The sequence below is a fragment of the Diabrotica virgifera genome, chromosome 6 (genome assembly GCF_917563875.1).
Source record: "Diabrotica virgifera virgifera chromosome 6, PGI_DIABVI_V3a".
Classification (NCBI taxonomy): Eukaryota; Metazoa; Arthropoda; class Insecta; order Coleoptera; family Chrysomelidae; genus Diabrotica; species Diabrotica virgifera.
The window spans coordinates 17,598,649-17,617,840 of NC_065448.1; the positions used below are offsets into that span (position 1 = coordinate 17,598,649).

Genomic DNA, 19,192 nt, shown 5'->3' on the forward strand with positions numbered 1-19,192 from the left:
ATTTAAGGCTAACTTTAAAAGTAAAGCAGATCTGCTATTATTCATGTTTAAAAACAAAAGGCACACAAAACACTAAGTACGATTAGGACCGCGAATCTACAACAGATAAATGTCTGGAAACCGTTACACAAGGTTGCCAAAAAACGGAAGTCACACCGAGCGGTGTGGTATACGGAAGACGCTACGCGTTGTGTACATAGCCTGTATAGTAGCACGGGAGCGACACTAGCGCTGGTGATATACCGTCGAACTAAAATCTGATCTTATGAGTATGTTAGATACGATATGACTTCCAGCGAAATTTTTAATATAAGCCTTCTGATACCATCTAGTAGCCAAATTCGTAAAAATATAGGCAAAACGTTGTGACTTCCGAAATCGGAAGTCATAACGGTATATATGAAGTAACAACGTATTACGAGAATCTACTTTGGAAGTCACATGGATACATGTATCAATATATATATATATATATATATATATATATATATATATATATATATATATATATTGATGCACGTTAAGTTGTGACTTCCGGTATACAGAAGAGGCTGTCCGACTTCCACCTTTTCTACTAGGAATTATTTTTTAAAAATTGTGTATTTGGTAAAAGGGGGGCTTATAAAATGGGTCTACCTATTGAGGGGAAAGGATTTACCAAAATAAATTTTGTATATATATACGTATATACCGAAGCGTACAGCATACGTTATGGCTTCCATATATAGGGTAGTTCAAGGTGTGTTGTGACTTCCAGCGGTGTTGTCATATTTTGGAAGTCACAACGACTCGTCTGCTGATTTACCTCTTACTTTAAGCGTAATGTGTGATCTTTTGAAACTTTTACTGTGAATACAGTTGTGAATGCAGTTCTTTGTTTTACAGTTGTCTATTTAAATTAAAAGATTGATATTCTTTTGATTAAACAGGTTTACAACAAAAAATACATTTCGGAATATTTGACGAAACCATATGACTAGGGGGTTTTTGGGGTCGCTGGTCACGAATCCGGGGTCCGCTGACCTCTATCACGTCAGGTAATGGTCATCTCAAGGTCAAATCAAGATAAACCGACAGTCGCTCTGAAAAAGTATATTAGGGGGTTTTTGTGGTCGCTGATGACGAATTTTGTGTCCGCTGACCTCTATCACGTCTAGCTCAAGGTCATTTCGAGGTCAAATCAAGATAAATCGACACGATCGCTCTGAAAAAGTATATTAGGTGGTTTTTGGGGTCGCTGATCACAAAACTGGGGTCCGTTGAGCTCAACCGCGACAGGTAAAGGTCATTTCAAGGTCAAATCAGTTTTGTGGACTTGTCCTGATTTGGCCTTGAAATGACCTTTACCTTACGTGGTAGAGCTCAACGGACCGCAGTTTTCATGATCAGTGACTCCAAAACCCCTATATTTTCAGAGCGATTGTGTCGATTTATATTGATTTGACCTTGAACTAGACGTGATAGAGGTCAGCAGACTCCTGATTCGTCATCAGCGACACCAAAAACGCCCTAATATACTTTCTCAGAGCGACTGTCGATTTATCTTGATTTGACCTTGAAATGACCTTGAAATGACCTTTACCTGGCGTGAAAGAGGTGAGCGGACCCCGGATTCGTGATCAGCCACCCCAAAAACCCCTTTGTAATATGGTTTCTTCAAATAGGTCGAAATTTAGTTTTTTTTTGTAAACCTGTGTTATTTATGATATGATTGATATTTATTTTACAAATACTAATATTTTATTATTGCTGCAAAATGGATTTTTTGGAATTAATTAAAAAAGTGTTATTAGTAAGTAATTTATTTATGAAAATTATATCAAATATTTTAATAAATAAATTTGAACTTATAGGAAATTTTAGTATTTATTATTTGTCTTGATTAAATTTTGAATTTTAGATTTTATTACAGGCACCGTCCTTTTAATTTTTGATGGACCAATAATAATGTGTAATAAGAAAATTAAATGGCTAAATACACCAGGTGGGGTTGAGCCGCTAAAAAGCTATCTAGATCCATCTTTTTAGAGCAGATTAGTCCCAGTCTGCTACTCGATACTATTGACTGTGCTTCTCCATTTCTTTCTATCCTCTGTCTTTTTCTGCTAGTCTCTAATTCCTGCCCTATATAAATTTTCCTTTACTTCCTGTAACCATTTATTCTAGTTCCTCCGCGTCTCCTTCTAACTCCGGGTTTCCATTGTAAAATTGAGTTTATAGTTGTTACGCTACCTGCTCTCCATATATGCCCCAACCATCTAACACTGTGCTGAAATCTGAAAATCTGGAATAATATCTACCCGGGTCGAAACATTTTTTTTAATATATGAAAATAGTTATTTATGAAACAGTTCGTGAAGTATGCTTTTTACGAATGCACGTGATGTTTAGAGCACGAGCGACAACGGAGCGAGTGCTATACATCGCGTAAGTTCGCAAAAAGTACTTCACGCACAGTTTCATACAATATTTTATCTACGATAAACAAATAAAATAACTGTAACTCTTCATCACTGGAATTCATTCCTATTCTACAATTTTTAGAACTTATTTAAACATTCCAATTTCTTTCAAACCACAAAACTGTCAATTTTTTTTTGTAATTTATTGCTCATTATGTCATCACCATGACAACGCGAAAGTTAAGGATATTTGATTATATGAAAGTGTGTCAAAAACAGTGCGAAAAAGTAAATCCCGTTTAAAATACATTGTTACTTCACGCACACGTTATCCATTAAATAGATCGATGCAGATCGGCCTTATATCGGATACTCTACTATTAGTCCGTTCGCTGACGGTAAAATATTGCAAAACCCATAAATTTAAAAAAACCGCTTAGATTGACATGAAATTTGGCATTCACATAGGTAACATGTCAAAGAAGCACATTGATATTGTGCCGATGTGTGCTTTTGACATGGGGGTGACTTTTACCTCGTCTCGGGATGAAAAAATATACGTTCAAAATAAGTCCGGAAATGGATTAACTGACTAATTCTAGGCAACTTTTGTTCTATAGCATTTTTTCACTTAGTTACTTTACGAGTTACTTGCGAGTAAATATGTTTATTTTTCAACAAAAAAAAACATTTTTTAACGGTTTTTTGGCAATTAACTCAAAAAGTAAGTATTTTATCGAAAAAACCATTCTTAGGAAAAATATAGCCCATAAAAAAGTAAAAAAATGGTGTGCTTATGAATGAGATCCCTAGACCCAGTAAGAGAAGAGTTGTAACTAATGAAAAATAGGTTCATACACGCCAAATTCCAAATTGAATATTTCAACGTGAACTGTCAAAAACTAAAGCACTTTTTGGGGAACACTCATTACAACTTTTTTGTAGTGTTTAAAAAAAGGTTAAAACAGTTTTAGCATTAATATTGTCAAAATTATAGGCCTATAACACTGATCTCAAATATAGGCAAAATATTTGAAAAAATAATTAAAATAAGACTTACAAATTTTTTAAAAAAATTTAATATACTATCTGAATGTCAATATGGGTTTCAAGAGGGAAAATCAACGGAAGATGCAATCTGTACTCTAACAGCTAACATCTACAAAGCTCTTGATAATGCAAAACCATCTCTTTGTATATTTGTCGATTTAGCAAAGGCATTTGATACGGTTTCACATAAAATACTGCTGAATAAACTTCAAAAATATGGTATAAGAGGACTTGCATATAACATCCTAGAAAGTTATCTGCTAAATAGACAACAACATGTTTCTATAGATGGAGAAATCGGTAAAGGAAGAATTATATCTTACGGAGTACCACAGGGAACAGTCTTGGGGCCAATTCTCTTCAATATTTATATTAATGATCTATTTAGACTGAATATCACAGGTAAGATAATAAGTTTTGCAGATGACACAGCTATTTTCTATGATGCAAATACATGGAATAACTTAAAACAAAAAGCTGAAACAGATTTTGCTACAATTCAAAAGTGGTTTCAGTTTAATAAACTTACCTTAAATGTAGAAAAAACAAAATATATGCCATTTACATCATATGTTAATAACCTTCCAAATCTTGGCCCGTTAAAAATTGATGCAAAAAATGAAATTCCACATACATACGAAATTAAATATCTAGGTATAATAATTGATAAGCATTTACGATGGAACACCCAAGCAAATAATATAGTAAATAAATTAAGAGGACTCTTATCAAGATTTAAATTTTTAAAACAATTTTTAGGAATAACTCATTAACGAATTATTTATTATGCACTTATACAATCTCAACTCACATATGGTCTTTTAGGATGGGGTGGAATACGCAATAATTACTTACATTCTATAAATATTATTCAGAAATGGATAATTAGAATTATATACGGGAAAAATTTAAGATATTCTAGTGAGCTGTTATATAACGAAAGTAAATTTTTAACTGTACGTAAATTATTCTGCTATAAAGCCCTTATACATATACATGAAAAAAAGATAATATTAAATTTTAACAGTCATGCCCATCAAACTAGATATATAAAACATAATGCAATTCTACCAAAATGTAATAAATCCATCCTCCAAAGATATGTTGGTTACATAGGGCCCAAATTGTACAATTTACTACCGGATAATTTAAAACAATTTAAAAATTATAAAAAACATAGGTATAAATATGAAATTAAACAATGGATTGGGAGCAAATCAACAAAATTTTGCGAAGAACTTATTAATGGACAATTCTAATAAATAAACTTAAGTATGAAATAAATATCGAAAATAAAGTTTACATCTATAGAGATTTTTATTATCAACTGCAACATTCCTTGAATTGATGGACACATTTATATCACAAATTACATATAGTAAAATTAGTATATTTTTATTTTTTTCTTATTTAATGTTAGAGTTTTTAGTATTTTTATAAATTCCCATATAACTGTGTACATTTATACAATTGTTAAATATTTTTTGTTTTTGTTTATATTGTAAGTTAATATATTATATTTTTAAGTCTCACGCACAAGGGGTGCTACTTTTGTATGTATATTAATAATATATATACAAGGTAGCTCAACTTCAGTGAGTTATTTATGTTTATTTAGGTAGTACTCATTATGCTTTTTATTTTTTGTAAATCTTTATTGTTATTCCTAAATAAAAAAAATATTATTATTATTAAATTAAGGAAGTTACGCTCAAAATGAAGATCCTTTTTTTTTTTTAAATTATAAAATTCACCCCCTAATTAGCATCCGAAATGAAATTAATAGTCACCACTTCAGAAGTTGATTTACTCGTGTATGTATTGTTTATAAATATGATCTGTAAGCTTCATCGGTTCAAAATGCTTATTTTAAGGGGATATAATTGAAAGGGATTGAACTAGTCACTAACCAACTGTGTAAGCCAATTTTGAACAGCCATATCTTAACCAATATTTGTCTCAAAGGAAAACACATAATCCTAAATATTCAGAAAAGCAAAACCTACATTTTTTACTATTCGTAATTTTTAGTATCACTAATAAATTTTATGTCATTTTGAAACAACATTTTTTTCTGCAAAAAATTTTATTTTAAAACCAATTTTTTTCAAAAATTAGCCCTTTGAGCCGATCATATAAGATATACAGATCATATAAATATTACATAAGTTAAGTAACTTGTGAAGCGGTAAGTATTAATTTCATATGAGATTCCAATTAAGGGGTGCTTTTTCGAATTTTTTAACAAAAATAGGACCTACTTTATTTTGAGCGTATCTTGCTTAATTTTGATGCTAGAAAGTTTTTTAGAAAACATAAAAAATATTTTTTTAAAACTTTAAAAAAGTTGTAATAAGTTGTCTCAGAACAGTGCATAATTTTTTGGTTGCTATCATTTTTTGGTTATTTCACATGAAATTATTCGTTTTTAAATTTGACGAATATGAACCTGTTTCCTGTTTTACATTAGCTACAACTTTGCTTCTACTGATTCTAAAAAGTTCATACGTACATCAATTTTGTTACTTTATAAGCTATATTTTTAATGTTTTTCCCGATAACATACTTACTTTTTGAGTTATTGGCAAAAAAAACCGTATAAAAGTGTTTTTTTGATGATAAATTGCCATATTGACTCGCAAATAACTCAAAAAGTATTAACTTAGTGAAAAAATTCTATATAACAAAAGTTGCTTAGAATTAGTCAGTTTATCCATTTCCGAACTTATTTTGAACGTATATTTTTCACCTCCGAGAAGAGGAGAAACTCGCCCCCAGGGCAAAGTTTTCTTTTCACTTTTTTCTTTGACATGTGACCTATGTGTATGCTAAATTTCACGTCAATCTGTTCTTTAAAATTTGGAGCAAAAACCGTTAAACCTCTTAAAGGAATATCCCGGTTTAAGGAATAGAAATTTGCGGTCCGGAAACGTTTCTACTAGCGACCAATGATCGGTTATTAGAATATCCCGGTTATAGGAATACTTTTGATTGGCACGAAGGCTATTCCAATAAGCGGGTTCGAATGTATTTCGGTAAGATCGTAAAAAACGAATCAGAATATTTTTCCTATCGACTAAGATACAACCTGGACTAGGTAAAATAAAATACCTACTTTCAATACACCAATAATCATTGCGTTTTTTATAAATGTATAAAAGCATAATATTTTAGTGCATATTTCAATTATTCAACTGTTTTTTGCATAATTTAAGGTTTTTTTAAGTGCATATTTCCCGAGCTCTATTAATTTGATGTATTTCTCCACGAGTTTACAGCAAAAATCTTGATAATTACAATTGTTTTGTTTGTATAATAATTATTGTTTTATCATACAGTCAAGTCGTCCTTGAATCCCAAACATTTTTAAAAGAAAATAAAATTTTTATTGGATATGTTCAAGCAGACATTTCCGTTCAAGCAGAATTTTTAGTCACAACAGATCAATGTCAAATATTATTAGAACAACGCTACGGTGTCACGTTTCTTTTAATGACCGACACACATATTATATTTTAATTACGGATCCCACATTTTGCTAAACAGTTAAGAATGTAGTAGAAACATCAAACTTAAGAAACATATTTTTATTGCCTACTGCTGATAAATTAAACAGTATCAAATGTATGTAGTTTTGTATTCTAAAATATTTGGAAAAAATACCTATGTATTTTTTTTCATTCACACATCATTTTAAGGGAGTGTCCGTTGAAGAGTACAGGTTCAATATTATCGGCAAATGAGTTTTGTCTTAAATACCGTCCGTATAGAGGAGGTGTTCGTTAAGGAGATAGGCGCAAAATCTTGGTAAAATGCTAATTAAATGCACTAATTTTTTTCGAATTCTGAGAAAACTAATAAGTATTTTTGAAAAATTTAAACGCAGAATGGAATATTACATTATTACCGAGGGCCGAAAGTCCCTGAAAACTTATATAATGTTTATTTTAATAAGATAACGGGATAAAAAAACAAGAGAAAAGTTGGTGTGATTTTTAATTTCGAATATTTCATTATCAAGAAACTTTTTGTTTATTCCAGGGACTTTCGGTCCTCCGCAATAATAATCTTTCATTCTGGGTGTAAGTTTTAAAAAGTATTTATTAGTTTTCTCAGAATTCGTAAAAAATGAATGCATTTAAATAGCATTGGACCGAGATTTTGCGCCTACCCCCTTAAGAGAGAGTTTACTGTATTTCATATTATTACTAGAATTTATTACTTTAAACTGTTTATCGCTCTTGATTCATTTTTTCGTGTATTTAATTCTAATCAATTGTAATTGTACATTCAATTTTTTTGTATATTTTTACACGTTTTATTACTTTCGAAATAACAATAACTATAAAATCGATTTTTCAGCCTACTTGGGTCAAAAAAATACGCAATTTTCGGAAATTTCGTTAAATGAGAACATTTACCTACATTTCTTGTATTTAAGCTTTTAATAAGATTTTTAAAAATAATTTAGATTATTTAATAGATACATTCACCGGCACGAAAAACGGGCACCCCAAAAAATGGGTCATTTTTGATGGCTCGTATCTCCTAAACCTATTCTCCGATTTAAGTATTGCTTTAATATGTTATAGCCTTATTCTTTAACTATATCGCTGTAATAACATTGTTTCTAGACAGGTAAATTATCATTGTATACTGGGCGTACCAATCAAACTGTTTTTTTTTTCGATTTTCACAACACCCTGTGGAATATTCTAGCCTTTATACAATATTGAAATTAAAACCCAACTATAGCCCCAGGTTTTCTTAACGTTCTGTTTGTTATTCATTCGCTTATGTTGGATAATAAAAAAGTTAGGGACTTTAACAACTAAACATGTTCTTTATCAATACATGGTGTTTCTAAATAAGTGTGACAAACTTTAAGGGGTAATTCTGCATGAAAAAATAATTATCGTTTACTTGATAAAGCTATGTCCGCAAATGCTTGCAAATATAAAATTCTTTTGCCAAACGATCATTATTTTTTCATGCAGAAATTAACCCTTAAAGTTTGTCGCACTTATATTTAGAAACACCTGTATCGATAAAGAACATGGCTAGTTGTTAAAGTCCTTAACTTTTTTATTATCCAATGTAAGCGAATGAATAAAAAAACAGAATGTTAATAAAACCTGGAGCTACAGTTAGGCTTTAATTTAAATATTTTATAAAGGCTAGAATATTCCACAGGGTGTTGTGAAAATTGAGAAAAAAACCCAGTTTGATTGGTACACCCGGTATACAATGAAAATTTACCTGTCTATCAACAATATTATCATAGCTATATTGTTAACGAATAAGTCTATAACATATTAAAAAAATTACTTAAATCGGACAACAGGTTTGGGAGATACGAGACATCAATAATTACCCATTTTTTTGGGGTGCCCGTTTTTCGTGCCGGTGAGTGTAGATTAAATTAGAAGTTCATTGTAAAAAAGGAAGTAAACAAAAACACGAGAAAAATGAATTTATATAAGTAAATAGGTAAGTAAATATTATAGATTAAAATAAGTACAGAAAATATATAATTATAGAGATATATAATCACTTATTGTACCTTCATTTAAGGCTAACTTTAAAAGTAAAACAGATCTGCTATTATTCATGTTTAAAAACAAAAGGCACACAAAACACTAAGTACGATTAGGACCGCGAATCTACAACAGATAAATGTCTGGAAACCGTTACACAAGGTTGCCAAAAAACGGAAGTCACACCGAGCGGTGTGGTATACGGAAGACGCTACGCGTTGTGTACATAACCTGTATAGTAGCACGGGAGCGACACTAGCGCTGGTGATATACCGTCGAACTAAAATCTGATCTTATGAGTATGTTAGATACGATATGACTTCCAGCGAAATTTTTAATATAAGCCTTCTGATACCATCTAGTAGCCAAATTCGTAAAAATATAGGCAAAACGTTGTGACTTCCAAAATCGGAAGTCATAACGGTATATATGAAGTAACAACGTATTACGAGAATCTACTTTGGAAGTCACATGGATACATGTATCAATATATATATATATATATATATATATATATATATATATATATACAGGGTGCTTCATCTTATTCGCCTCGGTCTCTGTACGGAAAACCACTTGATATTTTAAAAAAATTTCTTCACAGAAATATACAGGACCTTTAATACTACAACCTAAAAATAATGTGAATTATACAGGGTGTTCCAAAAAAGAGTGGTATATCAAAGTTATATTTTTTCTTATGGAATGTCCTATATCTGATGACATTATTAAATTGACCTTAAAAAATAAGCTATACTTTCATAAGGGTTCCCTATACCTAAATACAGGGTGTTTTGAATTATTTCGATTTTTATAAAAATGTAAGGTTTTAGAGAAAAATAAATATCTACGAATCTAAGAAGCAGTAACAAATTCTTTCTTGGATCTTAATAATAGACTATTTAGCATACTTAAACAGATGCTTATTGCAACAAAATTTCTTACAGGGTGGTCAAAATATGAGATTGTTCTATTAACAAATTCAAGCTGTAATAACTTATTTATTTTAAATGGAACACCCTGTATCTTACTAGTCTATCGCGTAGAAAATTTAATTAGCTTTCAATTTGTATTAGGGTTTCCTATACCTATCTTTTTACAGGGTGGTCAAAATATTAGATTGTTCTATTAACAAATTCAAGCTGTAATAACTTACTTATTTTAAATGGAACACTCTGTATCTTACTAGTCTATCGCGCAGAAAATTTACTTAGCTTTCAATTCTTATTAGGGTTTCCTATACCTATCTTTTTACAGGGTGGTCAAAATATTAGATTGTTCTATTAACAAATTTAAGCTGTAATAACTTACTTATTTTAAATGGAACACATCCGATTATGGATTTGCAGATTGAGAACATTTTGATTACTCAGAAATATCCTCATCTTCAAAAAAAAAACTACTCTCGATGGCTCTATTCTTAATCGAATTTCTCATCTCGGATTTAGGTCTTTAGTAGATCTTCCTTTAACATTCTACTTTTTCTTGTATTCAATAACTTGCTTCTTCATTCGTACCTATTGATTGATACCTCTATGGGAGATTGCCATTCATATCACATAGTGATCCTTTGGACTTAATTGATCGTGGAGGTGATTATTCCTGAAGCCGAACTGATTTTTTGAAGATTTTTTCTTATAATATCAAGTCTCTTAACAATCGCTCCCAAACAGTTTTGATATTATTGGTAATACTAGGATACGGTAGCATTGTCCAATACGAGGAGACTGTATTTAGTGATTTTTTATCTTTGGGGGCATTATGACTTTAGCCTTCAGGCTTCATTTTTTTTTAATTATTTCTGTTATGAGATTATATTTTGGCGTTTTTTGGATTGATGTTTTTCTGGATTTCTTTAGCTACTTAGTTGGGAGTTAGCTGGCCTGATGTTTAATTATAGCTTCATAACTTTACGGATTTTGGTCTAATTGGAAAATCTTCTCTAGGTGCGTAGCGAACATGTTTTTTTTCTGCGTCTTGTCTTACTTTATATAGAGAGATGTTTGTTTATTTTGGGGCGGTTGCCTCTATGGAAGATTGTTACTCTATCTCTTGCTCGTTCGACCGATACTTTTTCTACCACTTGATGATTTGCCCCTTGCTATTTTAACAACTTTTGCTTCCTTCATTATATTCATCTGATTATGTCATTCTTTTTTCTATTTAGTGTCTACTCGTTTATACCCAGTACGTTACATTTTGTTCTAATCACGTCACTCCTAGCATCATCTTGGCGTGCTGTACTCGATCAAAATTCCATTATAAAGAATAGAATATCGAGTATGTCATTTAAAATAAGAACACTCTGTGCGATTAAATGATAATAATGTGAATTTTATTAATGAAACTATCTTGACTAAGATATTTAAGTATATTGGCGGTGTTGATGATGTGTTGTACATAACCACGACATAGGTATTTAATTCTAATTTTTAAAGCTTACAAATTAGGAAATCTTTAAATATTTAAAAAATGAAGGGAGATAGGTATAGGAAACCCTAATAAGAATTGAAAGCTAAGTAAATTTTATACGCAATAGACTAGTAAGATACAGGGTGTTCCATTTAAAATAAGTAAGTTATTACAGCTTGAATTTGTTAATAGAACAATCTAATATTTTGACCACCCTGTAAAAAATAGGTATAGAAAACCCTAATACAAATTGAAAGCTAAGTAAATTTTCTACGCGATGGACTAGTAAGATACAGGGTGTTCCATTTAAAATAAGTAAGTTATTACAGCTTGAATTTGTTAATAGAACAATCTCATATTTTGACCACCCTGTAAGAAATTTTGTTGCAATAAGCATCTGTTTAAGTATGCTAAATAGTCTGTTATTAAGATCCAAGAAATAATTTGTTACTGCTTCTTAGATTCGTAAATATTTATTTTTTTCTATAACCTTACATTTTTATAAAAATCGAAATAAATCAAAACACCCTGTATTTAGGTATAGGGAACCCTTATGAAAGTATAGCTTATTTTTTAAGGTTAATTCAATAATGTCATCAGATATAGGGCATTCCATAAGAAAAAATATAACTTTGATATACCACTCTTTCTTGGAGCACCCTGTATAATTCACATAATTTTTAGATTGTAGTATTAAAGGCCGTGTATATTTCTGTCAAGAAATTTTTTTAAAATATCAAGTGGTTTTCCGTACAGAGACCGAGGCGAATAAGATGAACCACCCTGTATATATATATATATATATATATATATATATATATATATATATGTTACACTTGAAGTTTCCGCGGGAGCTATATGTGCTTTCTGTTGCTTTCCGGGTTTGACTCCGCGTTGAATAATTTTGGTTTTGAGAAAAACCATTATTTTGACGACGTTTCGGCAAGATCTCACTTGCCATTGTCAAGTCAGGTGGTTCCGCTTCTCGCTGCTGCTTGAAGTAAACTGAATTCTTACTCACGATACCGTCACTTATGTAGTTGATCCTGATGCTGCTGCTTGCCCTGCGCGAACTCGTGCTCTTGTTATTGGTCCGGTGTAGGTTGCAGTCGTCGGAGGGATGTTACGCGTGGATGTTGCGGCCTGATTTATTTTGGTCTTTTTCTTCAGTACCGTTTTCCATGTTGTAGGAAGCCGTTGCGCATCATCTCTTTGGTTTAAGCCGTTGGGATTTCTTTCAATTTCTATCGATTCTCTGATTTCCCGTTTTCTTTTTACTTCGATGTTAGCTAACATCGTTGTTTGGTTCAGGTTTATTGTGTGTCCTGTATTTGCGACATGTTGAGCCAGGGATGACGTGGTTTCTCCCCGTTCGATAGCATTTCGGTGTTCTTCTCGTCTTACCTGGATTCTTCGGTTGGTCTGTCCAATATACGACTTTCCACAATCCCCACACGGAATCTCGTATACACCTTGGCTTTCTAACGATATTTTGGTCTTTGGTGTTGGTAAAATAGTTGAGATCTTTCTGTCCGTATTAAATATCGTTTCTATGTTGTGTTTTCTCAGCACTCTCCCTATTTTCTCTGTCGTACCCTTCACATATGGCAGAATGGTTTTGCCGATCGGTTTATTGTCTTCTGTAGGGTCCTTATCTCTTCTTCGAGCATTTTGAGCTTTTTCGATGTTGTATGTTGAGAAGCCGTTTTTTCTTAACGCTGTTTTCACGTTATGCATTTCTTCATTTTGATGTTCTTGGTCTGTCAGTCTTTCGGATCTTGTAATCAAGGTTTTGATGACTGAATGCAATTGTGCAGGATGGTGGTGTGAAGCAGCATTTAGATATCTATCGGTATGTGTCGGTTTCCGATACAAAGTATGGCCTATGTGTCCGTCTTGTTTCTTTATTATTAACACATCTAAGAATGGAATTTGATCGTTTTCTTCCAGTTCCATGGTAAACTGGATTTTATGGTGGATATTGTTGATGTGTTCTAAAAAAGCCTTTAGTTTTTCTTCTCCGTGGGTCCAGATGATAAAAGTGTCATCCACATATCTAAGCCACAGTTTGGGTTTGTATTCAGCTGTTTCTATTGCCCGCTGTTCTATTTCCTTCATAAACAAGTTCGCTATTACTGGTGACAGTGGGGAACCCATCGGTGCTCCCTCAACTTGTTTATATCTTTGTTCCTTATAGATGAAATAAGTGTTATTCACTTATAACATTCGTGAAAAGTGAGACAACATCGAAGCTGACTAGCAAATGTCCCGGCTCAAGAGTCACACCTTTTATACGCTCGATGAAGTGGCTCGCGTTCTTGACGTAAGAATCCGCTTCTTCCGCGTATGGTTGCAGCTGTTGGGCCAGAAATTTCGCCAGCGGTTGTAAGGGAGATCCGATGGAGCTCAAAATTGGTCGCAGTGGTAATCCTGCCTTGTGTACCTTGGGTAGGCCGTAAAATTTTGGGCATCTAGATGACTTCTCTCTAGGTATGAGATGGACCTGTTGTTCTTTATTGATATTTGAGGCTTTGATCTTGGCTTTTGTTATTTTCTCTAGATAGGTTGTCGGGTCTGACGAGATGCTTTGATATGTTGTATCATTTAAGATGTCGTTTATTTTTGTTTCGTAGTCTTGAATATTCATCACTACCGTAGAGTTGCCTTTGTCAGCTGGAAGCACGATGATTTCTTTGTTGTTCTTCAAATTATGTAAGGCTTCTTTCTCTTCCCGTGTTAAATTTCTTTTTGGTGGTTTAGCTGTTCTTAATATTTTTGATACGTCCTAGCGTATGATCTCGGCTGTTTCTGCTGGGAGATTAGTAATTGTAGTCTCTACCTCAGTAATGATGTTTTCTACGGGAATGTATGTAGGTGCAACAGCAAAATTGAAACCTTTTGCAAGAACACTATTCGTCGCTTCATCCAGTGTCAGATTTGAAAAGTTATATACTAAATTGTTTGTTTCTATTTGTGGATTTTCTTTCTTTTTTGGCCGCTGTTGTAGTAACAAATTTTCAAACTTTTTAATTTGTTTGGTCTTAGTGAGATCAGCATCAGTTTCTGCTCGAAAGTTTGTCAGTTGTTCAAAGAAATTCCATAATGTTGGATGTATTGTGTTACTTCATAAGCAAAAAGTATCCAATATCACCGGATACACTAAACCTTACCAAACACTGTTTAAATAACACTTATTTCATCTATAAGGAACAAAGATATAAACAAGTTGAGGGAGCACCGATGGGTTCCCCACTGTCACCAGTAATAGCGAACTTGTTTATGAAGGAAATAGAACAGCGGGCAATAGAAACAGCTGAATACAAACCCAAACTGTGGCTTAGATACGTGGATGACACTTTTATCATCTGGACCCACGGAGAAGAAAAACTAAAGGCTTTTTTAGAACACATCAACAATATCCACCATAAAATCCAGTTTACCATGGAACTGGAAGAAAACGATCAAATTCCATTCTTAGATGTGTTAATAATAAAGAAACAAGACGGACACATAGGCCATACAGTGTATCGGAAACCGACACATACCGATAGATATCTAAATGCTGCTTCACACCACCATCCTGCACAATTGCATTCAGTCATCAAAACCTTGATTACAAGATCCGAAAGACTGACAGACCAAGAACATCAAAATGAAGAAATGCATAACGTGAAAACAGCGTTAAGAAAAAACGGCTTCTCAACATACAACATCGAAAAAGCTCAAAATGCTCGAAGAAGAGATAAGGACCCTACAGAAGACAATAAACCGATCGGCAAAACCATTCTGCCATATGTGAAGGGTACGACAGAGAAAATAGGGAGAGTGCTGAGAAAACACAACATAGAAACGATATTTAATACGGACAGAAAGATCTCAACTATTTTACCAACACCAAAGACCAAAATATCGTTAGAAAGCCAAGGTGTATACGAGATTCCGTGTGGGGATTGTGGAAAGTCGTATATTGGACAGACCAACCGAAGAATCCAGGTAAGACGAGAAGAACACCGAAATGCTATCGAACGGGGAGAAACCACGTCATCCCTGGCTCAACATGTCGCAAATACAGGACACACAATAAACCTGAACCAAACAACGATGTTAGCTAACATCGAAGTAAAAAGAAAACGGGAAATCAGAGAATCGATAGAAATTGAAAGAAATCCCAACGGCTTAAACCAAAGAGATGACGCGCAACGGCTTCCTACAACATGGAAAACGGTACTGAAGAAAAAGACCAAAATAAATCAGGCCGCAACATCCACGCGTAACATCCCTCCGACGACTGCAACCTACACCGGACCAATAACAAGAGCACGAGTTCGCGCAGGGCAAGCAGCAGCATCAGGATCAACTACATAAGTGACGGTATCGTGAGTAAGAATTCAGTTTACTTCAAGCAGCAGCGAGAAGCGGAACCACCTGACTTGACAATGGCAAGTGAGATCTTGCCGAAACGTCGTCAAAATAATGGTTTTTCTCAAAACCAAAATTATTCAACGCGGAATCAAACCCGGAAAACAACAGAAAGCACATATAGCTCCCGCGGAAACTTCAAGCATATATATATATATATATATATATATATATATATATATATATATATATATATATATATATATATATATATATATATATATATATATATATATATATATAGCGTGTCTACTTAAGTTGGAAACAGTGAACTTCGTTCAAGAGTAAAGTACCTTTATTTCTCTCAACATCGAAAATTCTTATTACGAAAAGTTGTTTGGAATTAAAAACTACGATGAAATATGCAATTATATGCTTCTAATTGAAAAACATATTTTCCAAATTTTTCTCAAATTTGTGGATACTTAACTTCGTTCTTATTTATTACACATATGATAACTCTTTTATTATTACTTTTACGAAAAAAAAAAGTATTCTCTATAAAAAGCTTAGAAAAAAGTATTCTCTATAAAAAGCTTAGGTCCTAAGACCTAAGATGCAACCATCAGATATCACATTTTATAATATTTGTAGGAGGTATGTCAAAAAATATGAATTTGACTCAGGAGTAAAGTACCTTTATTTTTCACAATATTGAAAATTGTTATTACAAAAAGTTGTTTATATAATATTCAATTGCATCTTTCTAATTGAAATATTGTGAAATATAAAGGTACTATACTCATGAGCGAAATTCATATTTTTTGACACACCTCGTATAAAATTAATAAAAGTTGATATATTATGGTTGTATCTTACATTTTAGACCATGCTGAGCTGTTTATGAAGAATAACTTTTTTCGTAAAATGAATAATAAAGGGTATTCATAAATGTGAGAAAAATTTGTAAATTTTTTTTTCATTTAGGTGCATGTAATTGCATATTTTTTAATTTTAGTTTTTAATTCCAAACAACTTTTCATAATAAGAACTTTCGATATTCAGAGAAATAAAGGTACCTTACCATTACACGAAATTCATATTTTTTGGCGTACCTCGTATAATATTGATAAAATTTGATATACGATGATTGAATCTTCGGTTTTAGAGCATGTAGAACTTTTATGAAGAATAACTTTTTTTCGTAAAATTAATAATAAAGAAGTTTCCCATATGTTCCCAACTTAAGTAGACACTGAATACAGGGTGTCAAAGTTAAACTTTTATTTTATTTATTCTTGAATATTTCGTTACAGGCATGGGATAACAACATGAAATTTGGTAAGCGGGGTTTTTTCGGATGAGAAATCTAAATTACCACCAAAAATGATGTATTACCCAGAGGGTGCCACATACGTCTTTCAACGCTCATTTAATACGTTTAATTTTTTATCCCCCAGTCTACATACTTTTTTAATCAAAATTTTTATTCTCTTAATATTTTTACTTAAAAAAGGTATTCTACATTCATCTAACTAAACTCAACTTTTTTCGAGATAAACGCATTTTAAATCTGCGATACAACATAATTTTTTGCATAATGTCATTGTAATTAGACCAGAAAAATAAACTTGAAACCATAATAATTGTCAGAATTCTCATATTTATGTCATTGGATCGCAAATTCCATTTGAAGAGATTTGCGATACATTTTTGTAAATTTTTATGGTTTTAAGTTATTTTTCGGGTGTAACTACAATGATATTATGCAAAAAATTATGTCGCCTCGCAGATTTAAAAAGCGTTTATCTCGAAAACGGTTGAATTTAGCAAGATGAATGTACTGTATCTTTTTTAGGTAAAAATATTAAGAGAATAAAAGTTGATTCAAAAAGTATGTAGAGTGGGTAATAAAAAAAATTTAACCTATTATATGAGCGCTTAAAGGTTTATGTGGCGCCCTCTGGGTAATACATTATTTTTGGTGGCGAATTTAGATTTCTCGTCCCAAAAAACCTTCGCTTACCAAATTTCGTGTTATTATCCCATGCCTGTTAGGAAATATTCAAGAATCAATCAAATAAAATTTTAACTTTAACACCCTGTATACCCGCCATACGTCTTTGGTATGTATAATTGGTATATACCAATAATAGGTTTGTTCCAACACAACGAGAAACCGTACATGTAACGATCACCGTCCTGCGCAATACCATGGAACATATATTATTTCGTTCCCATGGAACGTTAATTATATAGTAACGTGATCGTTACATGACGGTTCTTCGTTGTGTTGGAACAAACCTAATATATGATGTACATAGATATATTAATATTATACGACATATGACTAGTGCCCTAAACAAATGAGAAGCGATAAATAAATAGCCCTATTCGGCACATCCGTCAATTTTTCATTTTCTTGAAGTTTTAAAACAATTTTTAACAGACACTTATATAATATATAATGGATCTATTATAAGATTTGATTTTGTAAAATGTATAGCATATTTTTATACACGTTAAAGTACTCGTTGTATGTACATTATTAGTAATATAGTTAATATTTTTTGTATATTGTTGGGTATTTTTATTTTCTCTATACTTTTCCAAACTTAAACTTAACTTAATACTTAACCAAAAGAACTCATAGAACAATATCACATAAGAGAAGCAACATTTTAATTTTATTTCTGTATTAAAAATCCCAACGATGGCATGATACTAATTCATAATTTTACGGGGACGAGTTCATGAATCTATTTTTATTTACCTACTATTCTCGGGGAGGAATTGATGTATGTTTTTTTAGGTAGGAGATTAACTAATTTAGTAATTTTAATCTCAGGGACGAGTTAATGCACGTCTACAATGCAGACCATCTGAAATAATACTTACTATTGTTCAGCTTGTCCAGAAGCAGTTCCTTGAGAGCCTTTAATAACTTCTTTAGCTCTCCTATCTCTTTTCTTTCTATAGCCGGTCCTCTCATATTTAGGTAACCAACGTTCTGGATCTGGTGCAACCAGTGCATCATAGTTTTTGGGTAACTTTCCTTTACGTTTTTTGTGTTTTCTCGTTTTCTTTTGACTTTCATCTCGAGGCGTACTATAAATAAAATAGTTATGTTGAAAAACTGAAGTATCAAATTATAAAATTAACTTAAAATTGATTTCTTTAAACGATTTATACATATACGGAAAAAGTTTATCGTTATAACGTCTACACACGCTTTGACAAAACCACCTGACTGTCGGGGCTGAGAACGTTGGGTCTGACTGTTGGAGCGTGTGTACAGTGGGTGATCATATTTTTAGAGCCACATCAGAAAATTTTACTTTTGTTTAATAATGGTATGTAAGTTTTTTCTTTATACGGTCCACGTTGTCTTTGAAACTTTAGAAATGGATGCTACGTTTCTGTTGGAGTGAT

The 19,192-nt window shown here is 32.3% G+C and overlaps 1 protein-coding gene across 1 annotated transcript in view; it reads right to left on the minus strand.

Annotated features, from left to right (window-relative positions):
* Positions 1 to 19,192, minus strand: part of LOC126886585 (signal recognition particle subunit SRP72) — a 112,078-nt gene that overhangs the window by 30,124 nt on the left and 62,762 nt on the right. The window contains exon 9 of the mRNA XM_050653537.1: positions 18,659 to 18,868. Within this exon, the coding sequence (XP_050509494.1) occupies positions 18,659 to 18,868 (210 nt within the window). The remainder of the gene's footprint in view (positions 1 to 18,658; positions 18,869 to 19,192) is intronic.